Source organism: Bombina bombina, chromosome 1 (genome assembly GCF_027579735.1).
Source record: "Bombina bombina isolate aBomBom1 chromosome 1, aBomBom1.pri, whole genome shotgun sequence".
In the NCBI taxonomy this organism is placed as follows: domain Eukaryota; kingdom Metazoa; phylum Chordata; class Amphibia; order Anura; family Bombinatoridae; genus Bombina; species Bombina bombina.
Window position 1 is genome coordinate 1,548,954,126 of NC_069499.1, and position 25,319 is coordinate 1,548,979,444.

Sequence of the window (25,319 nt, forward strand, 5' to 3'; positions counted from 1 at the left end):
GTGGTTTGGTTTCTTATTATACATTATCATTTTTTAACAATTTCATTCCTTTCACTGAAAATAAATGTTTGTTTGCTTTTTAATAGAAAACAACTAGTTCCTCTGAATATCCACATTTGAATTATATATAGGCAGTTTGCAGAAAATCTGTCTCTGAGGGTAAAGTTCCAAAATCTCTTCTAAGCACGCAGATACCAAACATGTACAGTGCCCCCAGTAATATTGGCACTCTTGGTAAATATGAGCAAAGAAGGTTGTGAAAAATTACCTTTGTAGTTTAACCTTTTGATCTTTTGTTAAAAAATACACAAAATACTCTGCTCTCATGGATATCAAACAATTGCAAACACAACACAGATTTATCAAAAAATAAATAAAATTGGTAAATATATGTGTGGCACAATTATTGGCACCCCATGAATTAATATTATTATTATTATATTTTAAGTATATTCCCATTTATATTTTACATTTTTTAGTACACATGGGTGACTAGGAACAGGAAATTGTTCAATCATGGCTTCCTGTTTCACAGGGGTATAAATATGAGGTAACACAGGCCAAATTCCCTTAGTCATTCATCACAATGGGTAAGACCAAGGAATATAGCTGTGATGTGCAGCAAAAGGTTGTTGAGCTTCACAAAATGGGAAATGGCTATAAGAAAATAGCAAAAGCATTGAAAACGCTCATTTCCACCATAAGGGCAATAATTAAGAAGTTTGAGTCAACTGGAAATGTTATGAATCAACCTGGAAGAGGACACATGTGCTCTATATTGTCTCAACACACTGCGAAGAGGATGGTTCCAGTGGATAAAATATCTCCAAGGATCACAGCTGGAGAATTGCAGAAGTTAGTTGTATCTTGGGGTCAGAAAGTCTCCAAAACTACAATCCAATGTCACCTATGTCACCACAAGTTGTTGGAAGGGTTTCAAGACTCTCATACAGAAACAAACTCAAGCGTCTTCAGTTTGCCAGACACTATTGGAACTGCAAATGGGATTGGGTTCTATGATTAGATAAAACCAAAATAGAGCCTTTTGCCAATAAACACCAGAGGTGGGTTTGGCACACACAGAGGTATCCATATGGAAAAGTACCTCATGCCCACAAAGTATTGATTAAAAGGGTGCCAATAATTGTGGCACACATATTTAACAAATATTTTGTTTTTTATGGATAAACCTGTGTATTTTTGTGTATTTGCTTAGCAAAAGATCAAAAGGTTAAAGGAATAATTTATGCAAATTATGACTCTTAGGGAAGTCTCCCTAAGTGTGATGCGGGAATCCAGACGTGGACCCGTTGCTCAGTGTGCCCAGAGGGATATGGCTGCACCTCAATCACGAGGCCCACACTAGGCTGAAATGTACATCTGGGGTTTTGCCGTTTCCCTTGTTCAGAGAGGGATTGCCTGGTATTTCAGGGCTGGACTATACTGTTGAGTCAGGATCATACTGATATTTTACAGGAAAGTTCTTCTCTGTGAAAGGCACGTTGAGCAAAAAGAGGCTGCTTCTTGGGTGGTAACTAGCCATACAACAAGCTATTATGCTATTGTTCGTTCTCAGGTTGAGCACTTCTCTCTTTTAATTTATGCAAATTATTACTCTTAGGGAAGTCTCCCTAAGTGTGATGCGGGAATCCAGACATGGACCCGTTGCTAAGTGTGCCTAGAGGGATATGGCTGCAACTCACTGACGAGGCCCACAATAGGCCGAAACATACATCTGGGGATTTGCCGTTTCTCTTGTTCAGAGAGGGATTGCCTGGTATTTCGAGGCTGGACTGTATTGTGAAGTCAGGATCAGACTGATATACTACAGGAAAGTTTTCTCTGTGAAAGGCACTTGTTGAACAAAAAGAGGCTGCTTCTTGGGTGGTAACTAGCCATAGAACAAGCTATTATGCTACTGTTCGTTCCCAGGTTAAGCGCTTCTCTCTTTTAATTTAAAGGGACATTATACACTAGATTTTTATTTGCATAAATGTTTGGTAGGTGATCCATTTATATAGTTCATACAGTTTTTTTAAAAATAAAAACAAATGTATAGTTTTGCTTATTTTTTTAAAATAACATTGTTCTGACTCCTAACCAAGCCCCAAAGTTTTAGGAGAATACTGATGTATACCTACTCTAGTTTGCTCCTGTTTGTGTAAAGGGTCTTTTCATATGCAGAGGAAGGGGGAGCGTCTTCTATTTCCCACTTGCAGTGGGCTTTCAAGCTACCTTTTTAACAGAGCTAAACTGGGAGCTTCTAAGTAAGTTTTTAACGGTTTTATACTAGATTTTTATATCAGTATCTGTGCATATTATTCTTTATAGTAGTGAATATTACATGCAGTTATATGAAAATTGGTGTATACTGTTCCTTTAAACAATAAAGACCATTTTTCACAGCCTTCTTTGCTTATATTTACCAAGGGTGCCAATATTAGTGGAGGGCACTGTTTATATAATAGGTAACATGCCACTCTCATAACTAAAATAAATAAAATGCTATCGCCTAGATTACGAGTCTTGCGTTAGCCTTAAAAAGCAGCGTTGAGGGGTCCCAAAGCTGCTTTTTAACGCCCGCTGGTATTACGAGTCTGACAGGTACAGGTGCACCGCTCACTTTTCTTCCGCGACTCGAGCATACCGCAAATCCCCCTACGTCAATTGCGTATCCTATCTTATCCATGGGATTTGCCTAACGCCAGTATTACGAGTCTTGGAGAAAGTGAGCGGTACACCCTCTCCTGTCAAGACTCCTACCGCATTTAAAAGTCAGTATTTAAGAGTTTTATGGGCTAACGCCGTAACATAAAACTCTTAACTAAAGTGCTAAAAAGTACACTAACACCCATAAAGTACCTATTAACCCCTAAACCGAGGCCCCCCTCCCGCACATCACAAACACTTAAATAAAGTTTTTAACCCCTAATCTACCGACCGGACATCGCCGCCACTTAAATAAATATATTAACCCCTAAACTGCCGCATTCCAGCCTCGCAAACACTAGTTAAATATTATTAACCCCTAATCTGCCATCCCTAACATCGCCGACACCTACCTACATTTATTAACCCCTAATCTGCCGCCCCTAACGTCGCCGCAACTATATTAAAGGTATTAACCCCTAAACCTAAGTCTAACCCTAACACCCCCTAACTAAAATATAATTTAAATATAAATAAAATTACTACAATTAATTAAATTATTCCTATTTAAAACTAAATACTTACCTATAAAATAAACCCTAAGCTAGCTACAATATAACTAATAATTACTTTGTAGCTATCTCAGGATTTATTTTTATTTTACAGGCAAGTTTGTATTTATTTTAACTAGGTACAATAGTTATTAAATAGTTATTAAAGTGAAGGTAAACTTTTTTTTATCTACAAATCGTTTTTATGTTGCTGTTAATAACACAAATGTAGTCGCTAGGTTTTTTATTAATAAAAACGTATCTATTTTGTTCAAAGTCTAACTTTATTTCTCCTACCGTTCCTTTAATATTCTCCTCCCACGCTCCATTTCCTGGTTTAGGACACTCTGACGTATAGAGCGGTCCCACCCGCTCTATACGTGTTTAGCATACTCGTGCACATCGAGCACGGATTAACCGCGCATGAGCATCATTTATGGACCGCGATCTTTGCGCAGGCGTTAATCCTCTTTGTTTGTGTCGGCAGCTCCTTCAATCACTAAATCCAAAATCTTAATATGCGCATGCGCGAAACGAGGACGCGCACGCTTGCAAATTGCGGAGGATAAATAGTCACGCATGCGCAGGTAAACCAGGATGTTTATGACGAAATTTGACAGCCGCCTAACGGACAGAAAATCAATTGGATCTAAGAGGCACGTGATAGTAATTTAGAAAAAAAAAAAATGTACGGGTTGTTTATAGAAAAGCCGATTCGATTAGAAAAACATAAGCTATCACAGGTAATTTATGTTTTATAAAAAATTGATGAATTAAACTTATATTTATTTTGCATCATATCTCTAATTATTTGTAATTAGGCGTTTGACTTTACCTTCACTTTAACTATTTAATACCTACCTAGCTAAAATAAGTACAAATTTACCTGTAAAATAAACCCTAACCTAAGTTACAATTACACCTAAAACTACACTCTAATTAAATTAATTCCCTAAACTAACTACAATTAATTACAATTAAATTAAATAAACTAAAGTACGAAAAACAACAAAGACTAAATTACAGAAAATAAAAAAATAATTACAATTTTTTAAAACTAATTACACCTACTCTAATCCCCCTAATAAAATAAAAAATACCCCCAAAATAATAAAATTCCCTACCCTATACTAAATTACAAATAGCCCTTAAAAGGGCCTTTTTTGCGGGGCATTGCCCCAAAGTAATCAGCTCTTTAACCTGTAAAAAAAAAAAATACAATACCCCCCTCCAACATTAAAACCCACCACCCACACACCCAACCCTACTCTTAAACCCACCCAATCCCCCCTTAATAAAACCTAACACTAGGTGTTTAGGGGTTCATGTTAGGGTGTTAGGTGTAGACATAAAAAGTATTTCCCCATAGGAAACAATGGGGCTGCGTTAGGAGCTGAACGCTGCTTTTTTGCAGGTGTTAGGTTTTATTTCAGCCAGCTCAGCCCCATTGTTTCCTATGGGGAAATCGTGGACGAGCACGTTTTACCTGCTTACAGCTAACGTAAGCAACGCTGGTATTGAGGTGAGATGTGGAGCTAAATTTTGCTCTCCGCTCACTTTTTAGAGGCTAACACCGGGTTGAAAAAAACCTGTAATACCATTGTTGTCTTAAGTGAGCGGTGAGAAAAAAAGGCTTATTGACACCGCAAGCCTTACCGTCAAAAACTCGTAATCTAAGGTTATCTCTCAATGGTATCTCGTCCCTTCTCGTCTGCCCAAGATGTATCCTGGAGCTTCTCCCCTCTGCTGGAGGAATTGTGGTTTCCAGGGTACCATGCTCCATATTTGGTGGGAATGTCCTAAAATCAATCCTCTTTGGGTAAAAGGGCATCGCACCCTTTCTGACCTTGGAATCAGGGTACCTGCCGGCCCAGCCACAGCATTACTACACTTAGGACTACACGACTTACCCAAGCACCAAAGCATTTTCAGCATTTACCTGTTAGCTTCTATTAAAACTAACCTAGCTAGATCCTGGAAAAGAGACTTCCCCCCAAATGGAATGAGATAGTGAAAACTATGGCTTTCCTATACCACATGGAAAAGACCATATACCTCGACTTAAGCAAATTAGACTTGTTTGAAATGATATGGGCTGACTGGAAAGACAAATATGACACCTCATGGGGCCCATCTGTCACGACTCAAGATCTCTTGCCTGCTCCCCATTAGACAACTCATACCTTTCTTCATTCCACCCTCTGCCTCTTCACGATCATGCCCCCCTCCCCTCCCTCCCTCCCTCCCCCCCCAATACTGACTACCTTTTGGTCTCCCACCATTGCCCAATTTTGTGTAAGCACTAATCTTTGCACTTGTGGTGACCAACCTGTTTCCTGTTTTTTCTTTGTGTACTCTACATACTTATATTAGGACCATTGGTCCGTATTGTTATAGTATATTTAAGATTGGAATTTGATGTTTGTGTTGGGGACCTGCGTGTCCCCCATTGTTAATCTCAATTCATTGAAAATAAAATAAAATTAAAAAAAAAAAAAATTCGTAATCTAGCCGTATATTTTTAGAGATATGGTGTTAAAGGGATGCAACACACACATTTTTTATTTCATTATTGAGCTAGAACATACAATTTTAAACAAATTTCCAAATTAATTCTATTATCAAATTTGCTTCATTCTCTTGGTATCTTTTATTGAAGGAGCAGCAATGCACTACTGGGAGCTAGCTGAACAGATCAGGTGAACCAATTATAAAATGCATATATGTGCAGCCCCCAATCAGCAGATAGCTCCCTGTAGTGCATTGCTGCCCCTGAGCCTACCTATGTATGCTTTTCAGTAAAGGATACCAAGAGAAAAAAAAACAAATAAAATAAAAGCAGTCAATTAGAAATTTTTTAAAATTGTATACTCTGCCTAAATCAGGAAAAAAAATATGTGGGTTTCATTTCTATTCCCTTTAAGAACCGCCAGACTCAAATGTACCCCATATTATTATTATTATTCTTTATTTATAAAGCATCAACAGATTCTACAGCGCTGTCCATGGGTAACAAAGGTAAAAAGGACAGTACAATATGAGACACCAGACAAAATTTAACAAACAAATACAGGGGGAATTGGGAGCCCTGTTCCCGTGGGAACTTACAATCTAAATGAACCCCATAAAATTATATATTTTCTAAAAGTACCCACCTTAGGCAATATGGAATTCTACAAGAGGTTTTTATCCATGGAAACACGTGTCCTGGAATTGGCTTCAAAAATCAATGTTCTTCATTCTTTTCTAGAAAAGGTCTTCCTTGTTACAGATTCTTAGCAGATTTTTTTTAACTTTTAGGGGTAGTTAAAAAGAAAAAATGCAACTAAGAATATCTAAAACCTCCTGAGCATGTAGGTAGACGTCTAAACACAAATCACAAACTTACATTATGTCACGGGTCTTCACACGCATGGCTTTTTCACAACATGACTGAAAATTCTATCCTGTAGGGCAGTGTTTTTCAACCAGTGTGCCGTGAGAGATCCTCAGGTGTGCCACGGCAGACTGACAACAGTGTGACATATTTTTTAAACTTTGCTTCTTTTTTACTCCCAGAGCAGGGGTAGTTTGTAGGAGGCATGGCATAACAGCACAATACATACAGTATGTGTGTGTATGTGTATATATATATATATATATATGCTGTATTAGGCTACAATGTGTGATTTGTTTTACAATTTTGGGATGGTGGTGTGCCACAGGATTGTTTAATGTAAAAAAGTGTGCCACGGCAAAAAAAAGGTTAAAAATCACTGCTGTAGGGTATGAAAAAATATATCCAAATCTAGAAGCCATCCTAAAATGTAATGAAATAGTTTGAGGATAAGTGTATATTAGTTCAGGAAGTTGTTTTGAAACACTGCTCACCTTTAAAACGATTTTCCCCCAAAACAGTTAAAATATGTAATGTTAAAGAAAATGTGGCGCAAAGAAACTTGCTGTTTTCAAAATAACTTAAATCTTGCCAATTAAAGTAGAAATAATATAAAATATGTACTCTCATTCATTGTGAATATAATGTATACAAACTATACAACAAAGAAAATGTTTCTTAAAATAAAATGGATATTTATTATATATATGGGTTATTACCATAGGTTAAAAACATTAAAAAAAAAGCATATTCAGGACACCGGTGTCTTTTAGATAAAACAGGTACAAATGTATCTCAATGTCTGATACGTTCAGTTAAAATTAAAGCTGAAATTGATTAAAACTATATAGTTTGTGGGCAGTTCATAGGTAATCCTTTATGTAAACAATTGTCTAAGCGAACAGTTATCTAAGCAAATTCATAGCGTAATCTCATAACGTAAAAAATTACTCATACCGTAAAAATACATAGCATAAAAAGGAAATGATAATTAAAATAGTCCAGATCTGGATTCGCTAAAAGTTATAGCTTTTTTTTATGGCCAGTTACATATACGTAAGTGATGGATCTTGGGTATGTGTTTCAAGGTCTGGTGAGTTAGTCTTTATCGTTATGGATACTTTGTATCCTAATGTTGTGTGTTGACGTGGGATCTCTTAAAATTCACACGGTTTTACTTACGTACGTCTTCAGCCTGTCGGCTTAACGGTTCGCCTGCCAACTTGAACAAGCTGACAGCTCTGTTGCTACTTGTGTTGGTCTTTTTATCCTCCGGTAAAATACTTACAGTGCACTGTAGTAGGTGTAATTCTTTTGAGGGGTCAGTCAAATGAATCTCCGTTCGGCTGTTCTGGTGGAGTGATTCAAATATATCCTTTCTTGAGAGAGGCTAAAAGGCCGAAACGCGTATAACCTGATCGCCACAAAAACCTGATTGCTGAAAAAACTGAGGAGGTGATGTCTGGTATAACAGAGGCTATATTTTGAGCACTCAACCAGAACAGCCGAACAGAGATTCATTTGACTGACCCCTCAGAAGAATTACACCTACTACAGTGCACTGTAAGCTTTTTTTACCGAAATGGGTATAGGACCATTAATTTGCCTCTACAAATGTCTCTTTTTTGGGGGGTTGGGTTTAGATAAATAGTATGATATTATGGAATTATAAATAAATAAGAGATTTACATTTATATATGAACTATTTGTCTAACGTACAATGATTAATTTATGATTTATTTTTTTGTTAATGTAAAATTATATTTATGTTACAATGATACCTTAAAGGGACATTAAACACTAAATACATGCTAGATAGATTGATGCATTCAAAGAAAAGATTAGTCCATGACTAACATGTAGATGTATTTTTTAAAGTCTTATTAGTTGTTTAAAAAGTGACAAAATAAGTGTAAAGTTTTAGTGTCTATAAAACACTGGGAGCTGCCATGTTGTAACTTGTGTTACCTTCTCTGCTGTGGCCAATTAGGTTATAAATAGGTCACTAGAGTGTGCAGCCAATGGTTGTGCTGGATTTAACAGTGTTCTGCACTTCCATTTCTAACAGGAACTGAAAAGCTCACAATTTCAGAATGGAATTACAGGCAAAGAGGACAAAATAAATAATGAAAGTATATTGCAGAGTTGTTTTATTATATACAATTTATCATTTTATATTACCATCTCAAAGTGTTTAATGTCCCTTTAATAAAACAATAGTGCTCCTGAGCCCTAGGTATGTTTTTTTAACAAAGTATATCATGAGAACAAAGCAAATTAAATAATAGAAATAAATTGGAACGTTGTTTAAAATTACATTATCTATATAAACCATAAAAGTTTAATTTTGACTATACTGTCCCCTTAAAGCTACATGATACTCAAAAACGCCTCTGTCATATCTGTATGCTCTTTCATACATATGTAAATAAATATTATGACATCATACAAATAAATACCTAATAGGAATTGACTGAGCTTTTCACAAAGCCATAATCACAGTATTCGTTTCTAGTGCGCCCCAACTGCCCATAGGTTGTCATTACACCAGCATAACAGTCTCACAGCTAGAATCACATTATATGTATCTACAGCGACCTCTCCTGCTCGTACATTGTCATTACAACAGCAAAGTTGAGCCTTTCACACTGCCTTGTTCTTCGGTTGGCGCCATTTCCTCGGAGGTTACGAATCATCAGAATTACCATCAACCACCGTGTAATTCTTGTATCACGGTATAATTCTATAGACGCCCTTGTGATTTAAACACTTTGTTTCGCTGATTTACTGGCAGTTCCCGCCTCTCTGACCTATCAGGCAGCACCGGGGCAGGCCGGGGACCTCGCTGACTCCTCGCGAGATACCGGTAGGCAGCATGGAGGAACTGGATGTTGACCCGGCGGAGACGGTAACTACCGGGGAAAGGACTGAGGGTGACACGTGCCTGGGTGTGACATAATGGCACCTCTCTTTTATAGTGTGACTGATGTTCCCAGCTCCTAATCTGTAGTAAAGTGTCACTAGACTGTCACCTCTGTCATAGTGTATGTGACTGATATACCCTGCCCCTGTGTATGAGGGGCATCCCTACATCTGTTTAGTAAATATTGTCACCAGCCTGTCACCCCTGTCATAGTGTATGTGACTGATATACCCTGCCCCTGTGTATGAGGGACACCCCTACATGTAATGTGTAGTAAATATTGTCACCCCTGTCATAGTGTATGTGACTGATATACCCTGCCCCTGTGTATGAGGGAAACACCTACATCTGTTTAGTAAATATTGTCACTAGCCTGTCACCCCTGTCATAGTGTATGTGACTGATATACCCTGCCCCTGTGTATGAGGGACACCCCTACATCTAATGTTTAGTAAATATTGTCACCCCTGTCATAGTGTATGTGACTGATATACCCTGCCCCTGTGTATGAGGGACACCCCTACATCTAATGTTTAGTAAATATTGTCACCCCTGTCATAGTGTATGTGACTGATATACCCTGCCCCTGTGTATGAGGGACACCCCTACATCTAATGTTTAGTAAATATTGTCACTAGCCTGTCACCCCTGTCATAGTGTATGTGACTGATATACCCTGCCCCTGTGTATGAGGGACACCCCTACATGTAATGTGTAGTAAATATTGTCACCCCTGTCATAGTGTATGTGACTGATATACCCTGCCCCTGTGTATGAGGGAAACACCTACATCTGTTTAGTAAATATTGTCACTAGCCTGTCATAGTGTATGTGACTGATATACCCTGCCCCTGTGTATGAGGGACACCCCTACATCTAATGTTTAGTAAATATTGTCACTAGCCTGTCACCCCTGTCATAGTGTATGTGACTGATATACCCTGCCCCTGTGTATGAGGGACACCCCTACATCTGTTTAGTTAATATTGTCACTAGCCTGTCACCCCTGTCATAGTGTATGTGACTGATATACCCTGCCCCTGTGTATGAGGGACACCCCTACATCTGTGTAGTACATATAGTCACCAGCCTGTCATAGTGTATGTGACTGATATACCCTGCCCCTGTGTATGAGGGACACCCCTACATCTAATGTTTAGTAAATATTGTCACCAGCCTGTCATAGTGTATGTGACTGATATACCCTGCCCCTGTGTATGAGGGACACCCCTACATCTGTTTAGTAAATATTGTCACTAGCCTGTCACCCCTGTCATAGTGTATGTGATTGATATACACTGCCCCTGTGTATGAGGGACACCCCTACATCTAATGTTTAGTAAATATTGTCACTAGCCTGTCACCCCTGTCATAGTGTATGTGACTGATATACCCTGCCCCTGTGTATAAGGGACACCCCTACATGTAATGTGTAGTAAATATTGTCACCCCTGTCATAGTGTATGTGACTGATATACCCTGTCCCTGTGTATGAGGGACACCCCTACATCTAATGTTTAGTACATATTGTCACCAGCCTGTCATAGTGTATGTGACTGATGTCTTGGTGTCCCCTGCCCTGTGTATAAGGGACACCCCTACATGTAATGTGTAGTAAATATTGTCACCCCTGTCATAGTGTATGTGGCTGATATACCCTGCCCCTGTGTATGAGGGAAACACCTACATCTAATGTGTAGTAAATATTGTCACCAGCCTGTCACCCCTGTCATAGTGTATGTGACCGATGTCCCCTGCCCCTGTATATGAGGGACGCCCCTACATCTAATGTGTAGTAAATGTTGTCACCAGCCTATCAACCCTGTCATAGTGTATGTGACTGATGTACCCTGCCCCTGTGTATGAAGGATACCCCTACATCTAATGTGTAGTAAATATTGTCACCAGCCTGTCACCCCTGTCATAGTGTATATGACTAATGTCCCCTGCCCCTGTGTATGAGGGACACCCCTACATCTGTTTAGTAAATATTGTCACCAGCCTGTCACCCCTGTCATAGTGTATATGACTAATGTCCCCTGCCCCTGTGTATGAGGGACACCCCTACATCTGTGTAGGAAGTATTGTCACCAGCCTATCACCTCTCTCATATAGTGTATGTGACTGATGTCCCCTGCATGAAACACCCCTCCATCTAATGTGTAGGAAATATTGTCACCAGCCTGTCACCCCTCTTATATATAGTGTATGTGACTGATGTTCCAAGCCTCAGTATATATGAAATATAGTTGTTCCTTCCCTCTGTGTCACTTCTGTATATATAGTGTGTGACTGGTGTCCCAAGAAATATCACTCTCCCCTCAGCCTGTCACTGCATTCATATAAAATGTGTGTGGCTTGTGTTCCTATACCTTGATCATATAAAAAATATTGTCACACTCCCCTCAGTCTGTCAACTTAGAGTTGGCAGATGCAAATCACCCCGGACTGATCTGACCAGGGTGATTGACAAGCCTGGAGTGATAAATATGGGGAGTGAATGTGCCCTGCAGTCTAAAATCTCAGGCAGACAGGTTCACTGTGCCTATGAGACAGCTTTTGAGGTCTGTTCTCTAAACCACTCAGTCAGTCAGTCATATCACATTATGAAATGAAAAGTCAAATCATTCAGCTGCAAAGTTTACCTTTATCTACGCACTAAAATATCAAATAGGTCCTTGCAAAATAATAGATTATTATGTCCCCCCCCCCATATACAGTTTTCTAAAAAAAAGGTACTTTGAAAGTACAAAATAGGTTATTTATAATAAAATGACAATAGAACAATATTTGTAATAACAATTGATCTCAGTGTTCAGTCTTTGCAAGTTTTTTTTTTTTATAAAGATCTACTTGTAAAATATTTACCTTCCAGATGCAATTGGATCATCAAATTCTCAGTGAGAAATAGGTTAGAAAATGTTAATATATTCTTCCACTAAGACTGAAATACAAATGAAAGGGAAGGAGGAACCAATTTGTATATTATAGTAGATTTCTAAATTGTACTCACCAGCCCTGATGGTGTTTTTTATAAAAAAAAATGTGTGGCCCTGGCTTATGTAAAGGTTGGACAGCCCTGAGATAGACTGACATCCACCCATCATAGTATCAGGAAAGCAGTAACTCTGCCCCCCTTCTTGTTACCTTCCCTAAACAGAGATGTGTGTCATATTTTACTGTGTCCTTGCAGTTACGACAGAATGGCGTCCTTTTCCTCATCTTTTTAGCAGAATAACTGATACCCAAGAAGCACTCTGTTATGTAGTAAGCAGGTGGTATCTATTTTGAGTTGAAGGACAAGTGTGTGTTGTTTACATAATGTATGGAGGATGGCACCAGCCTAGCCTGTGTAAGCATGAAGGAAACTGGAACCTCTATGTTAGGGTGAGGGGGCTGGCACTTATCAGCTCATGGTTGGAATGGAACCCACTTGCCTTTTGTTTGTAGGGCTTTACCAGTGGGTGCAAGCCCACTTTCCCTAACACAGAGTAGCAAGGTGCTAGTAGAATGGCAAGGATGGTGTCCACATAGGCGTTCACAATCTTTCTTCTCTACCTTTCCTCTCCGTTCTCTTTCCATACCCATAATAATTGTTGATAGAGACACTGGTGGACACTGTTACCCCAACTGGTGGTACAGACTGACACAGATCCATGTACTTGTTTATACTGGCGGCTTTTTTTATTTCTATTCCTCATGGTGTCTCATTGTTTCAGGTCATACCAGGATTAGGACAGCAAAACTTCAACATTGGGTTTAACTGGGGCCCTGGGGAGCTGCTCTTGTATGAAACTGATTATCGGAACTCAGGTTTGTTGTTGTTCTAGTGCAAAACACTCTCATGTCTGTGATATCTCAATCTCTGGGGAGCACAGAGGGTATAAAATATGTTGCACCATCTCTCAGAGCAAACTACTAATATGTGGTCACACCTAGCTTAGCGCCTCTCTTGCTATGAGTGACATTCAGTATATCAGGGCTCTGAGATTTCTGCCTCCTTATGTTTTGGGTTATTTTTGTCACTCTTGTTTGGCCCTTAAAGGGACGCAAAACACCATTTTAAACAACATTCCACTTTACTTATATTATCAAATTTGCTTCATTCTCTTAGTATCCTTTGTTGAAGGAGTATCAACTCACTACTGGGAGCTATCTGAACACATTTGGTAAGCTAAAGACGAGCATATATGGGCAGCCACCAATCACCATCTAACTCACAGTAGTGCATTGCTGCTATTGAGCCTACCTAGAACATAGAAAAAAAGGTAAAACATAAAAACAAAAAGAAAGCACCTCATGGTGCAATATTTTCAAGCGATGTGTGAACAAAGCAAAGGGTGATCAAGTGAAACAGTACTCACAAGTGTGATGGCACTTTTAACGAAAAAAGTGCAGACAAGCAGGCTGACCTTTAATACAGCAGTCGGTACACTGTAGCCACCGTATCCTACGTGTAGCTAGAAGGCTGGAACAGGATCCACAGCAGATACAGTCCTTGGAAAGACGATATTGTCTCTGTCTTACAACCGGTTCCGGGAGCAAAGTCCAAACAGTAATGATTACTGCAAATGAAGTAGTAAGTAAAATGCTGGAATAACGGTTAATCTCAGTGTAAGCAGGTTAATGGAAAGAAGATGCTTATTGCAGGACATCCGAGAAAGTTAAAAAAGGTTTATTAAATGCTTAGCAACGCGTTTCTCAGCCGTATTGTTCTGGCCGTTTTATCAGACTGAATACATGCTATGCCTTCGCAGAGGCTTTTAAAGTACAAACAACGGATGTCATTGGATGATTGGTGGACCAATGGTAAGCAAGGAATTTAAAGATAATACAAAAAACTGACAGCACAGTTAGCAAAAAGTTGTAACAGAATTGTAACATTAAAATGATACCTATTTTATTGAGCACAAAAAAATATAGTAACCTTTAAAAAATCTAGGCAGCATAAAATTGCTACAACTAACAGTGTGAAAAATGGCAGTATATTATATCCATATCAAAGGAGATATCACTATATATATATATATATATATATATATATATATATATATATATATATATATATATATATATATATATATATATATATATATATATATATATATATATATATATATATATATCTATCTCCATCTATAAAATCAAGTTGTATACCTAAACAGAACTTGAAAAAGGTAGCATAACAAAATGGTAAACTTAGAGTGACTGAACTAAAAAATATATGACATTAACATTGTTAACTATTATATAGCTATAGAATCGAAAATCTTGTATTATCCTCTGTACATATGATCAGTCATAAGGGATGTTTGTAACAGCCGAATAAAATAACGGCTGATGGCGTAATATTAACACTATGTTAGAAAGAAACTCATGATTCTCACTGTTGTGTCAATGCACTAAAATAAATAATAAATAAATAAAAAACAAAAACAAACAGATCAAATTGTATGTTCATCACACGATATAACGGTAATTACAAACAGATTCATCACATTTTAAACAAACACTGGCACATAATTCAAAAAGATCGAATTCTTAAAACTATAGTTAAAGGGACAGTAAAGTAAAAAAAAATCTTTCATGATTTAAATAGGGCATGCAATTTTAAACAACTTTCCAATTTACTTTTATTACCAATTTTGCTTTGTTCTCTTGGTATTCTTAGTTGAAAGCTAAATCTAGGAGGATCATGTGCTAATTTCTTAGACCTTGAAGACTGCCTCTAATCGGAAAGCATTGTCAGGTTTTTCACCACTAGAGGGCGTTAGTTTATGTGTTTCATATAGATAACATTGAGCTCAGGCACGTGAAGCTCCTAGAAGTCAGCACTGATTGGCTAAAAATGCAAGTCTGTCAAAAGAACTGAAATAAGGGGGCAGTTTGCAGAGGCATAGATACAAGGTAATCACAGAGGTAAAAAGTATATTATTATAACTGTGTTGGTTATGCAAAATTGGGGAATGGGTAATAAAGGGATTATCTACATTTTAAAAAACAAAAATTCTGGTGTTTACTGTCCCTTTTAATGATTTTCTTGTGAATACATTTATTACGTGAATCTCTGCTGTGTTTTGAAAAATTTGAAAAATATATTGCACCTTGCAAGGGGGGGTATTGTAATCTTTTATACCTTATTTAAAATACATCAATAATTATTTTTTATTGGATCCTTAGGAAAATCAAGCTTTAGACATGAATCTCAGTCCCAGCCAGACCTTGGTAAAATTGGCGCACTGTGTCCTTTAATGTACATTGTGCGAAAAGATGAGGACATCTACTCTCCAACACTTCGAAAATTATTCAATGAATCTCACAGCATTTTTGTGGGGCTGCAGAAAAGCGAGGAAGATGTGTCGAGCAAGACCAGAAAATTACAGTAAGTACCTAGTAAGAGTGGGGCATATTTTTATTCTTCCTCTCAACCAGCACCTGGTCTAATATTAGATTTAAAGGGACATGATACCCAAATGTTGAAGCACATGAAAGTGATGCAGCATAGCTGTAAAAAGCTGGCTAGAAAATATCACCTGAACATTTCTATGTAAAAAAGAAAGATATTTTACCTCCAAAATGTTCTAAGTATTCACACCCCATTGTAAAGGGCTTTAAGCAGCAAATCAGTATGTCTGTCCCGGGACCTGCAAGGGAGTGAGCCTCATGCACACTCATGTTATTTCCCTATTCAGTTTAAGGAAGTTTTCTATGAAATCTCATGAGATCATAGTAAAGGAGTTCATGACCTCAGCACTGTTGATTGGCTGCTCCCTTTTTCTTTCTTTTTCTTTCTTTCCTTCCTTCCTTCCTTCCTTCCTCCTGCAGCTGAAGTATAACTGCTTGAACAGCACTTACCCTGGTGAGCTGAGGAAATTCTGAGGTAAAATATCTTTCATTTTTTACATAGAGATTGTTAGGTGATATTTTTGTCAGCTTTTTACAGTTATGCTGCATCTCTTTCAAGTGATTTAGCATATGAGTATTATGTCCCTTTAATTCTGGCAGTAATTTGTTTCCATCAGTAAGTGATAGTTTGTTCAGCAGAAAAGCTGGAACTTCTGTATCTAATGGTTAATAAAACTAAATGTATGCTTACCTGATAAATGTATTTCCTTCTTGACACGGTGAGTCCACGGATCATCATCAATTACTGTTGGGAATATCACTCCTGGCCAGCAGGAGGAGGCAAAGAGCACCACAGCAAAGCTGTCATGCACATAAAAGAACAGCACTTTTACATTTTTTTTTTCACATAAAGCTATTTACACTGATGTTGAAAAGAACAGGAAAAGCATTGGTGTGCACAACTCATAACAAAAAGTAGTTTTATTCAACACGTGAACATCAGCATTTATTAATTTTTCTTTCTTTCTAATGACATGGTGAGTCCACGGATCATCATCAATTACTGTTGGGAATATCACTCCTGGCCAGCAGGAGGAGGCAAAGAGCACCACAGCAAAGCTGTTAAAGGGACACTGAACCCATTTTTTTGTGTGTGTGATTCAGATAGAGCATGCAACTTTCTAATTTACTCCTATTATCAAATTTTATTCTTTCTCTTGCTATCTGTATTTGAAAAATAAGGCATCTAAGCTAAGGAGCCAGCACATTTTTGGTTAAGCACCATGGACAGTACTTTTTTATTGGTGCTGTCCAATCAGCAAGGACAACCCAGTCTGTTCACCAAAAATGGGCCGGCATCTAAACTTACATTCTTGCTTTTCAAATAAACATACTAAGAGAATGAAGAAAATTTGATAATAGGAGTAAATTAGAAAGTTGCTTAAAATTGCATGCTCTATCTGAATTATGAAAGAAAAATTTTGGGTTCAGTGTCCCTTTAAGTATCACTTCCCTTCCCACAACCCCCAGTCATTCGACCGAAGGAAAAGGAGAGAAAGGAAGCAACACGAGGTGCCTGAGGTTTATATGACAAAAAACCTGTCTGAAAAATACAGGGCGGGCCGTGGACTTACCATGTCAATAAATAAATATATCAGGTACGCATAAATTTTGTTTTCTTTCTAATGACACAGTGAGTCCACAGATCATCATAAATTACTGTTAAGAATCAATAACCAAGCTAGAGGACACAGATGATAAGGGAGGGACAAGACAGGTAACCTAAACAGAAGTCACCACTGTTTTAAGAACCTTTCTCCCAAAGAAACCTCAGCCGAGGCAAAAATATCAATTTTATAAAAAAAAATAAAAAGTATGCAGAGGACCAAGTTGCAGCCTTGCAAATCTGTTCCACAGAAGCTTCATCCTTGAAGGTCCAGGAAAAAAAAAAACAGCTCTCGTGGAATGAGCTGTTAATCTCTCAAGAGATTGCTGGCCAGCAGTCTCATAGACCAAACAAATAATATTCAGCCAAAAGGAAGGAGAAGAAGCCGAAGCTTTCTGACCCTTGCATTTCCCAGAGAAACAACAAACAAAGCAGAAGACTGACGAAAGTCCTTAGACACTTGCAAAAAATTTTTTTTAAGGCACGCACAACTAGGTTGTGCAACAAACATTCCTATAAGAAGCGGATCAGGACACAAAGAAGGAACAACGATTTCCTGATTAATATTCCTGTCCGAAACAACCTTAGGAAGAAAACCTAACTTAGTACGCAGAACCACCTTATCAGAATAAAAGATAAGGGGAATCACATTGCAGCACCCATAGTTCCGAGACTCTCCAAACAGCAGAAATAGCAACAAGAAACAAAACCTTCTAAGATAACTTCTTAATATGTAAGGAATGCATAGGCTCAAACAGAGCCTGCTGAAAAACCTTAAGAACAAGGTTAAGACTCCAAGGAGGAGTAACAGGTTTAAACATAGGCCTGACAAAAGGATTGCACATCTGGCACATCCACCAGACGCTTATGCAACAAAATAGACAAGGCAGATATCTGACCCTTCAAAGTACTTGCTGATCAACCTTTCTCCAGACCTTCCTGGAGAAAAGACAATTCTAGGAATCCTGACTCTACTCCACAAAAAAACCTTTGGATTCACCCCAGTACAGATATTTTGCCATATTTTATGGTAAATCCTTCTAGTCACAGGCTTACGAGCCTGGATCAAGATCTCGATGAACAATCCGAGAACCCGCGCTTAGATAAAATTAAGCATTCAATCTTTAAACAGTCGGCTTCAGCGAAACGAAATTTGGATGAAAGAAGGACCCTGAAGCAGAAGGTCCTTCCTCAGCGGAAGCCTCCAAGGTAAAAGAGATGACATTTCCACTAGGTCTGCATACGGGATCCTGCAAGGCCACGCCGGTGCTATGAAAATCACCGAAGCCCTCTCCTGCTTGATCCGAGCAATGACTAGCGGAAGGAGAACGAACAGAGAAAACAGTATGCTAGACTGACATAGCACGGCACTGCCCTCGAAATATATCAGTATTGCCTGTGGATCCCTAGACCTCGACCCATACCTCGGGAGCTTGGCATTCTGCCGAGAAGCTATGAGATCTAGCTTTGGCTGCTCCCATTTGAGGATCAAACTGGAAAACACCTCCGGATAGAGTTCCCACTCCCCCGGGTGAAAGGTCTGTCTGAAATGTGGATGGCAGATAGACAGCAGATGTGGGTCTCCGTCCACAGAACAATTTTGCGCTCCCAGATCGGGGGCAGACCCTTCAACTTTGATTCCTTTTTGGGCTTCTTAAATTGCATACCCTTGTTCCAAGATTGATTGGGCTTTCAGGAAAGCTTGGCCTGTTCCTGCTTGGAAGATGGGGGGGGAGGCTTAACTCTAAAGTTTCGAAAGAAACGAAAAAAACTCTGACGCCCTTTCTGTTTATTACTCTTATCCTGTGGGAGGAAAAACCCTTTTCCTCCTGAATGTCTGAAATAATTTCAGCCAAACCCGGCCCAGACAAGGCCTTACCCTTGTAGGGAATCGCCAAAAACTTGGACTTAGATGTTTAATGACTTGTAAGGTAGCGTCCGTGATAAAGGAATTAGCCAATTTAAGAGCCTTAATCCTATCTTGGATTTCCTCGAGGCATATCTGTCTGAATAGAATCAGACAACGCATCAATCCAGTAGACTGCCGCGCTGATGACTGTGGCAATACACACCACAGGCTGCCATTGCAGACCCAGGTGAACATACATCCTCTTCAGTAAGGCCTCCAATTTCTTATCCATGGGATCTTTAAAGGAGCAACTATCTTCAATGGGATTAGTGGTCCTCTTGGCTAAAGTGGAATCGCTCCTTCCACTTTAGGAACAGTCTACCACGACTCTTTAATAGGGTCAGCTATAGGAAACATTTTCTTGAAAATTGGAGACAGAGAAAAAAGGAATTCCAGGTCTCTCCCACTCCAGTGCAATATTCTCTGTAGCACGGTCTGGTACAGGGAAAACCTCCACCACGGAGGGAAGATCAAAGTACTTGTTTAGTTTACTAGACTTCTTAGGATTGACTACGACAGTCGTATCAGTCATCCAAGGTAGCTAAAAACCTCCTCAAGTAACAGACGGAGGTTTTCCAGCTTAAACCTGAAGCATACAACTTCAGCATCAGAAAAAGGAATTATACTGTCACGAGTGTGAGATTCACCCTCAGACGCTACCTAAATGTCTTCCTCCTTAAATCTTTGAGAAATGGAAACTTGATCAGAAACCCTAGGTAAGTCTCTCAGATGAACGGCCTTGAAACCAGTTCAAGAAATGCCTCATCATCCCTGGATTGAAGATACTCTGAAAAGAGAACCTGCCCCTGGGAGAATTTCAACTAGGAGACAAGTTCAAACAAAGTCTCAACTTTAAAAGGAGACGTCATAAACAAAGGATAGGAGGAACATAGAATATAGCAACTGCAGAACTATAAAGTCTAGGCTGTACCACTAAACCCCAGTTAGGCTTCTCAACTGAGATTCCAGCTACAAAGCCCGACGGCTAGTACAGCAAGACTAATATGACCAGACATTGCTCTAAAAGAGCAATAAAACCTCCAGCTTCTTCCATGGTTCCTTAAAGAGAAGTTACCTTCCATAAGGATCAAATTCCCTGAGCAATAGTAGAATAGCTTCCTTCTACTTGGGGCACTGAGAAATCTAAAGGAGTCAGCAACAGGAAAATCCTTGAAAGGACGGGAGACAGGGAGAAAGGTATCCCTGGCATCTCTTCACCTGTGGAACTCTAGAAAACTTTTTCTCAAGGACAAATTTACGAAACTCCCAAGGTTGACGACAGCCGTATTAAAACCTCCTATACCAGAACACGAGGTGTTCTGAAGCAGATGACTTCAGCATCAGATGAAGGAATTATACTGTCCAAATCTGAGATTTAGCCCTCAGAAACTACAGATAAAGAATATTCACCAGATTAGGGGGACTACAAACTGCGTAGCAGAATGCGGAGCAGAGACCTAACCATCTGAATCTTAAATCTCCTCTTGCATTTTCCCTGTAGGTAAGGAAAAGAAAACGGATAAAGCCACAGTTACTGAAAAAGCTATCTGAGCTGCAAAATCTGTAGGCAAAAAAACTCCTCCAGGAGATTGAGTGGAACCACAGGGCACTGCATGTGACGCCATAATGGCTTGGGACAGATAAGAAGAAAACTTGTATTGTCTAAACAGCATCATCCTGGGAGATATGAGGCTCAGAGGGGAACGTCCATTTAGTGAAACTAAGAGGAACCGCAGGGCACCGCCTGTGGCAGCAAAAAAGTTTAGGACGTATAGGAGAAGCTGTTGCATATCTAAACAGCAATATCCTGGGAGGAAAGAGGTTCCTAGGTAACAAGCATCTTGAGGCGTTGCACTACCTAGCTTATCAAAAGATAAACTAGAATAGTCTTTAAAATTAAAGACAATTCAATTAATTTCATACTCAATAAATGACCCCTGCTCCTACAAGAACATCAGTCCCACATTGAGTCTTTAATAAATATGATAGCTCATACCGGCTATCACATCAACAGAGTATGCATTTGTAAGGGACTTAAAAATCATGCTACTGTGTGAGAATATAAAAAATATAGACAATTGTGTATTAACACCCACATGAGACTTTTTGTGTTACTGTTTGTGCAAACATGAATATCATCATTAAACCTGCGGATAAGGGTGGAGGGGTGGTAGTAATTGACACCCCAAATTATATAAAGGAAGCCAATCGATTATTAGATTACAAAGAAACATATGAAAAACTTAAAAATGAACCTACTGATATGTATCAAAAAAGGCTAATGGCGATAATAGATAAGGCTAGAACCACAGGGATAATTATTCATAAATTCATAATAATAACTCTATACACCTAAAAGTTTTGGAGTATTCAAAAAGTGAAGCCAGACTGGAGAGGGGGTAGTTTTGAGGACAAATTATTATATAAAGAAGCAGAGCTAATATATAAAATGAGAACTTTACAACCAAAGGGACTAAATTCAGAAATAGATGTAAATAAGTTCCTATAATCTGAGATTATACTTAATATATATAAAAATAAATATCTTTATGTATATTTATAGTACTGAACTGTTTCAGTATTGTGGATTAATAATATTAAAACTGAGGTTCTAAAGCCGTATATAGATCATAAGACTATAAACATATTGTTTGATAAACAACTGTTTAGCTGTGATAAAAAATTATTACGACTCCTAAAATAGGAGTAAAATTAAAAATACCACCTTAAAAACTTTAAGTATAACTTTTAATAAATCCACCTTTCAAGTGGCAACCAATCACAGGGAATTAAATGGTATAAAAGACTGGCCCCATACACAGGAAACTTAACTTGATAAAGCCCTATGCGTTGGGCGAAACGCGTCAAATTGCTGTGGGGTGCCACTTGAAACTATACCTGAGCCAACTTTTAAACTTTGTGACAAAGAATATCAGAAAACCGCCTTAAACTGGGAAACCGTTTTTGGACCAATCGGAGTACAGCCATAATTCAGCTGACTGACTGCATCACACAATCATGCTAGCAGGTGAAGTGAAGCAGCAGAGAAGTGAAAATGCTGAGAGTTGTGGAGTGGAAAACGCTTTGAAAGTTTGCGTGCTCCTTATCCTTCTAAGGAGGGACCGTGATCCTGCTGCTGGGGAGGCAACGTTGAACCAATCTGTGTATTTCATTTGCTGGCCAAGAGGCTCTGTTATTTACACGCAGCAAGGCTGCTTTGGAAAAGCTGTTAAAAAGCTGCTGAACCGATAGTCACATAGGGACATTAGAGACTGAACGGCAACGTTTTTGGAAACTGATATCCTAAAGTCCATAAAAGACTTATCAAGGCAAACACACATTTATATTGTTTTGTCTAAAAAAGACTTAAAAATACAAATACCTATGAGTAATAAGACTCTCTTGAATTTAAGGTGGTAAAACCGTTTTTATTAAGGTGGTATATTTTTTAACGCTAGCAAATCTAAAGGGAGACGTCCATGTTTTTTAAACATATTGTTTCTCTATGCTTAATACCTTTTGAAATATATGAATGTTCTATTAAACATAAAAGGATTATTTTTTGCTGTATAATTAGTGCTGTATAAACTGACACAGTTGTGCTGTTTAGACTAACACTGATACATTGCTGCTATAAATGCTATTTTATTGTTGTTGATATATTGCTACAGTTTGTTAAAACTGTTGCTACAAACGCTACTATTACATTGTTGTTGATATGCTGCAAAATTTGAATATATTTTTTCTATATATGTTCTTTATGCTTAAAGGGATACTAAACCCAATTTTTTTTCTTTCATGATTCAGATGGAGCATAAGATTTTAAGCAACTTTCTAATTTACTCCTAGTATCAATTTTTCTTTGTTCTCATGCTATCTTGATTGATTTGAAAAAGCAGTACTGTAAGCTTTAGAGCCAGCCCATTTTTTGTTCAGCACCTGGGTAGCACTTGCTGATTTGTGGCTAAATGTAGCAAACTAATTAGCAAGCGCTACCCAGGTGCTGAACTAAAAATGGGCCGGCTCCTAACCTTTCATTACTGCTTTTCAAATCAAGATAACATGAGAACAAAGAAAAATTGATAATAGGAGTGAATTAGAAAGTTGCGTAAAATTGCATGCTCTATCTGAATCATGAAAGAAAAAATTTGTGGTTAGTGTCCCTTTAATATCTTTTAAAATATAAAAAAAAAATTAGTGAACATAAAAGGTTTATTTTTTGCTGCATAATTAGTGCTGTATAAACTGGCACAGTTGTGCTGTTTAGACTAACACAGCTATTACATTGTTGTTGATATATTGCTACGGTTTGTTAAAACTGTTGCCACAAACACTGCTATTACATTGTTGTTGATATACTGCAACTGTTTTTAAATTTGAATATATTTTTCTATACATAAAATATGAAATTATCTTTATAGTCAGAAGTGTTTTGGATTTATTTAAAATTGTTTAGAAAAACATTGATATTTACTCCTTGTCAGCTGTGGAAGCACCCTTTTTCATTCTCTAAAAACTTGTGTGAAATTTGTATGTTAAGCTTGTAGAGAGCTTATTGGAAAAGTGGCTAGAACACCTTCTGCTCCTTCTTTAATTTCTTAATTGCCTTGTGCAAACATGAATAGCAGCAGCATCCAGCTGGTTCAGCCATTATGACTCGAACTGCTGTTGCTGCACTGTTGAGGGCAGGAAGACTAATGCGGCTCAAAACACTGGGAACTGTCACAAATAACCCGGTGAGGATCGTGAACCGTCCTCCCTTCTAAAAAAATGTTTAAAACAATACACCTGCCATAAAAGCGCTGCACCGATCTCCACCCGGAGAAAGAGGCGGGACTACAGGCAGACCCAAAATGGCGCCGCTCAGTCTCTCGAAAGAAGGAGACGTAACAGACTGCACTGTCTGAAAACGAAGCGCGCAAACATTGGGCTTTATCCGGCCATAGGAAATGTAGAATCTGCACTGAGACTGTGTTTCTACCTAAAATAAGAAAAAGTGGCCAAAAGCCCTGCACAAAACATAACAAATAGCACTGAGCCCTCTGTATTTTTCCTTCCGGCCATAAGAAAATGTAGATAAGAAACGTATCACATATTTCACATGTTCCTCATTCCTTTAATAAATAAGTTTTGCCACTGTACCATAGTTTCTACACGCAGGGCTCTGAGGATAAGCATATAAACATTCTGAGCCTCAATTACTTAATTGAGGCTCAGAATGTTTATATGCTACTTCAATTAGGGAAGTAGATTAACTCCTAAATCTCCCCATTTACATGAAAGTGCCTGCTCACTGCCATAGCATGTCCTTTTTAAGGATTTCTTGTCCCAAATAAAATAGATAGGTCTGAACCCCTGCAGTGCCAGTCTCCTAGTCCCAGAAGACAAAAGGCACTTACCTGTATATTCAGCTGTCCGGCAGGAGGACAGCTCACCCAGTATGAGAGGATGCCGCTCCTCACATTGACCTGTAAATAAAAGAAAGACAGAGTAAACTTACTCAGGCTTTCTATACCAGGGCAGCAACCTGTTAGGAAAACACAGTAAGGCCCACCTCACAAGTTCCTAACTGCTTTAAAGCCACCACTGCCCTACTGAAGAGACTAACGTGGAGTATGGTTATAACACACAGTAAACAGAGCGCATGGAGTATGGTTATAAGACACAGTAAACAGAGCGCAAAAGGAAACGACTTAGAAATTTATTAAGTGTAACAGTGCAAAAAAACATAAGCACTTACATTAAAATTTAGCAATATCAGCATCCACGTAAAACAAACATCAATGAGTGTTATGTGAAGCTGCTTAATGAGTCCCACTGAACGTCAGACATACAGGATCTTTCGCAGTGCCGACCTCCAAAGAAGTGGTGTCTGATGTCACGACCGGCTGAAGCGTCCC

The 25,319-nt window shown here is 38.5% G+C and overlaps 1 protein-coding gene across 1 annotated transcript in view; it reads left to right on the plus strand.

Moving 5' to 3' along the window:
* The first annotated feature begins 9,117 nt into the window (after positions 1 to 9,117).
* NUP85 (nucleoporin 85) overlaps positions 9,118 to 25,319 on the plus strand; it is a 40,436-nt gene continuing 24,234 nt past the window's right edge. Inside the window, exons 1-3 of the mRNA XM_053708908.1 lie at positions 9,118 to 9,484; positions 13,219 to 13,312; positions 15,680 to 15,881. Coding sequence (XP_053564883.1) covers positions 9,452 to 9,484; positions 13,219 to 13,312; positions 15,680 to 15,881 — 329 coding nt within the window. The 5' untranslated portion in view covers positions 9,118 to 9,451. The remainder of the gene's footprint in view (positions 9,485 to 13,218; positions 13,313 to 15,679; positions 15,882 to 25,319) is intronic.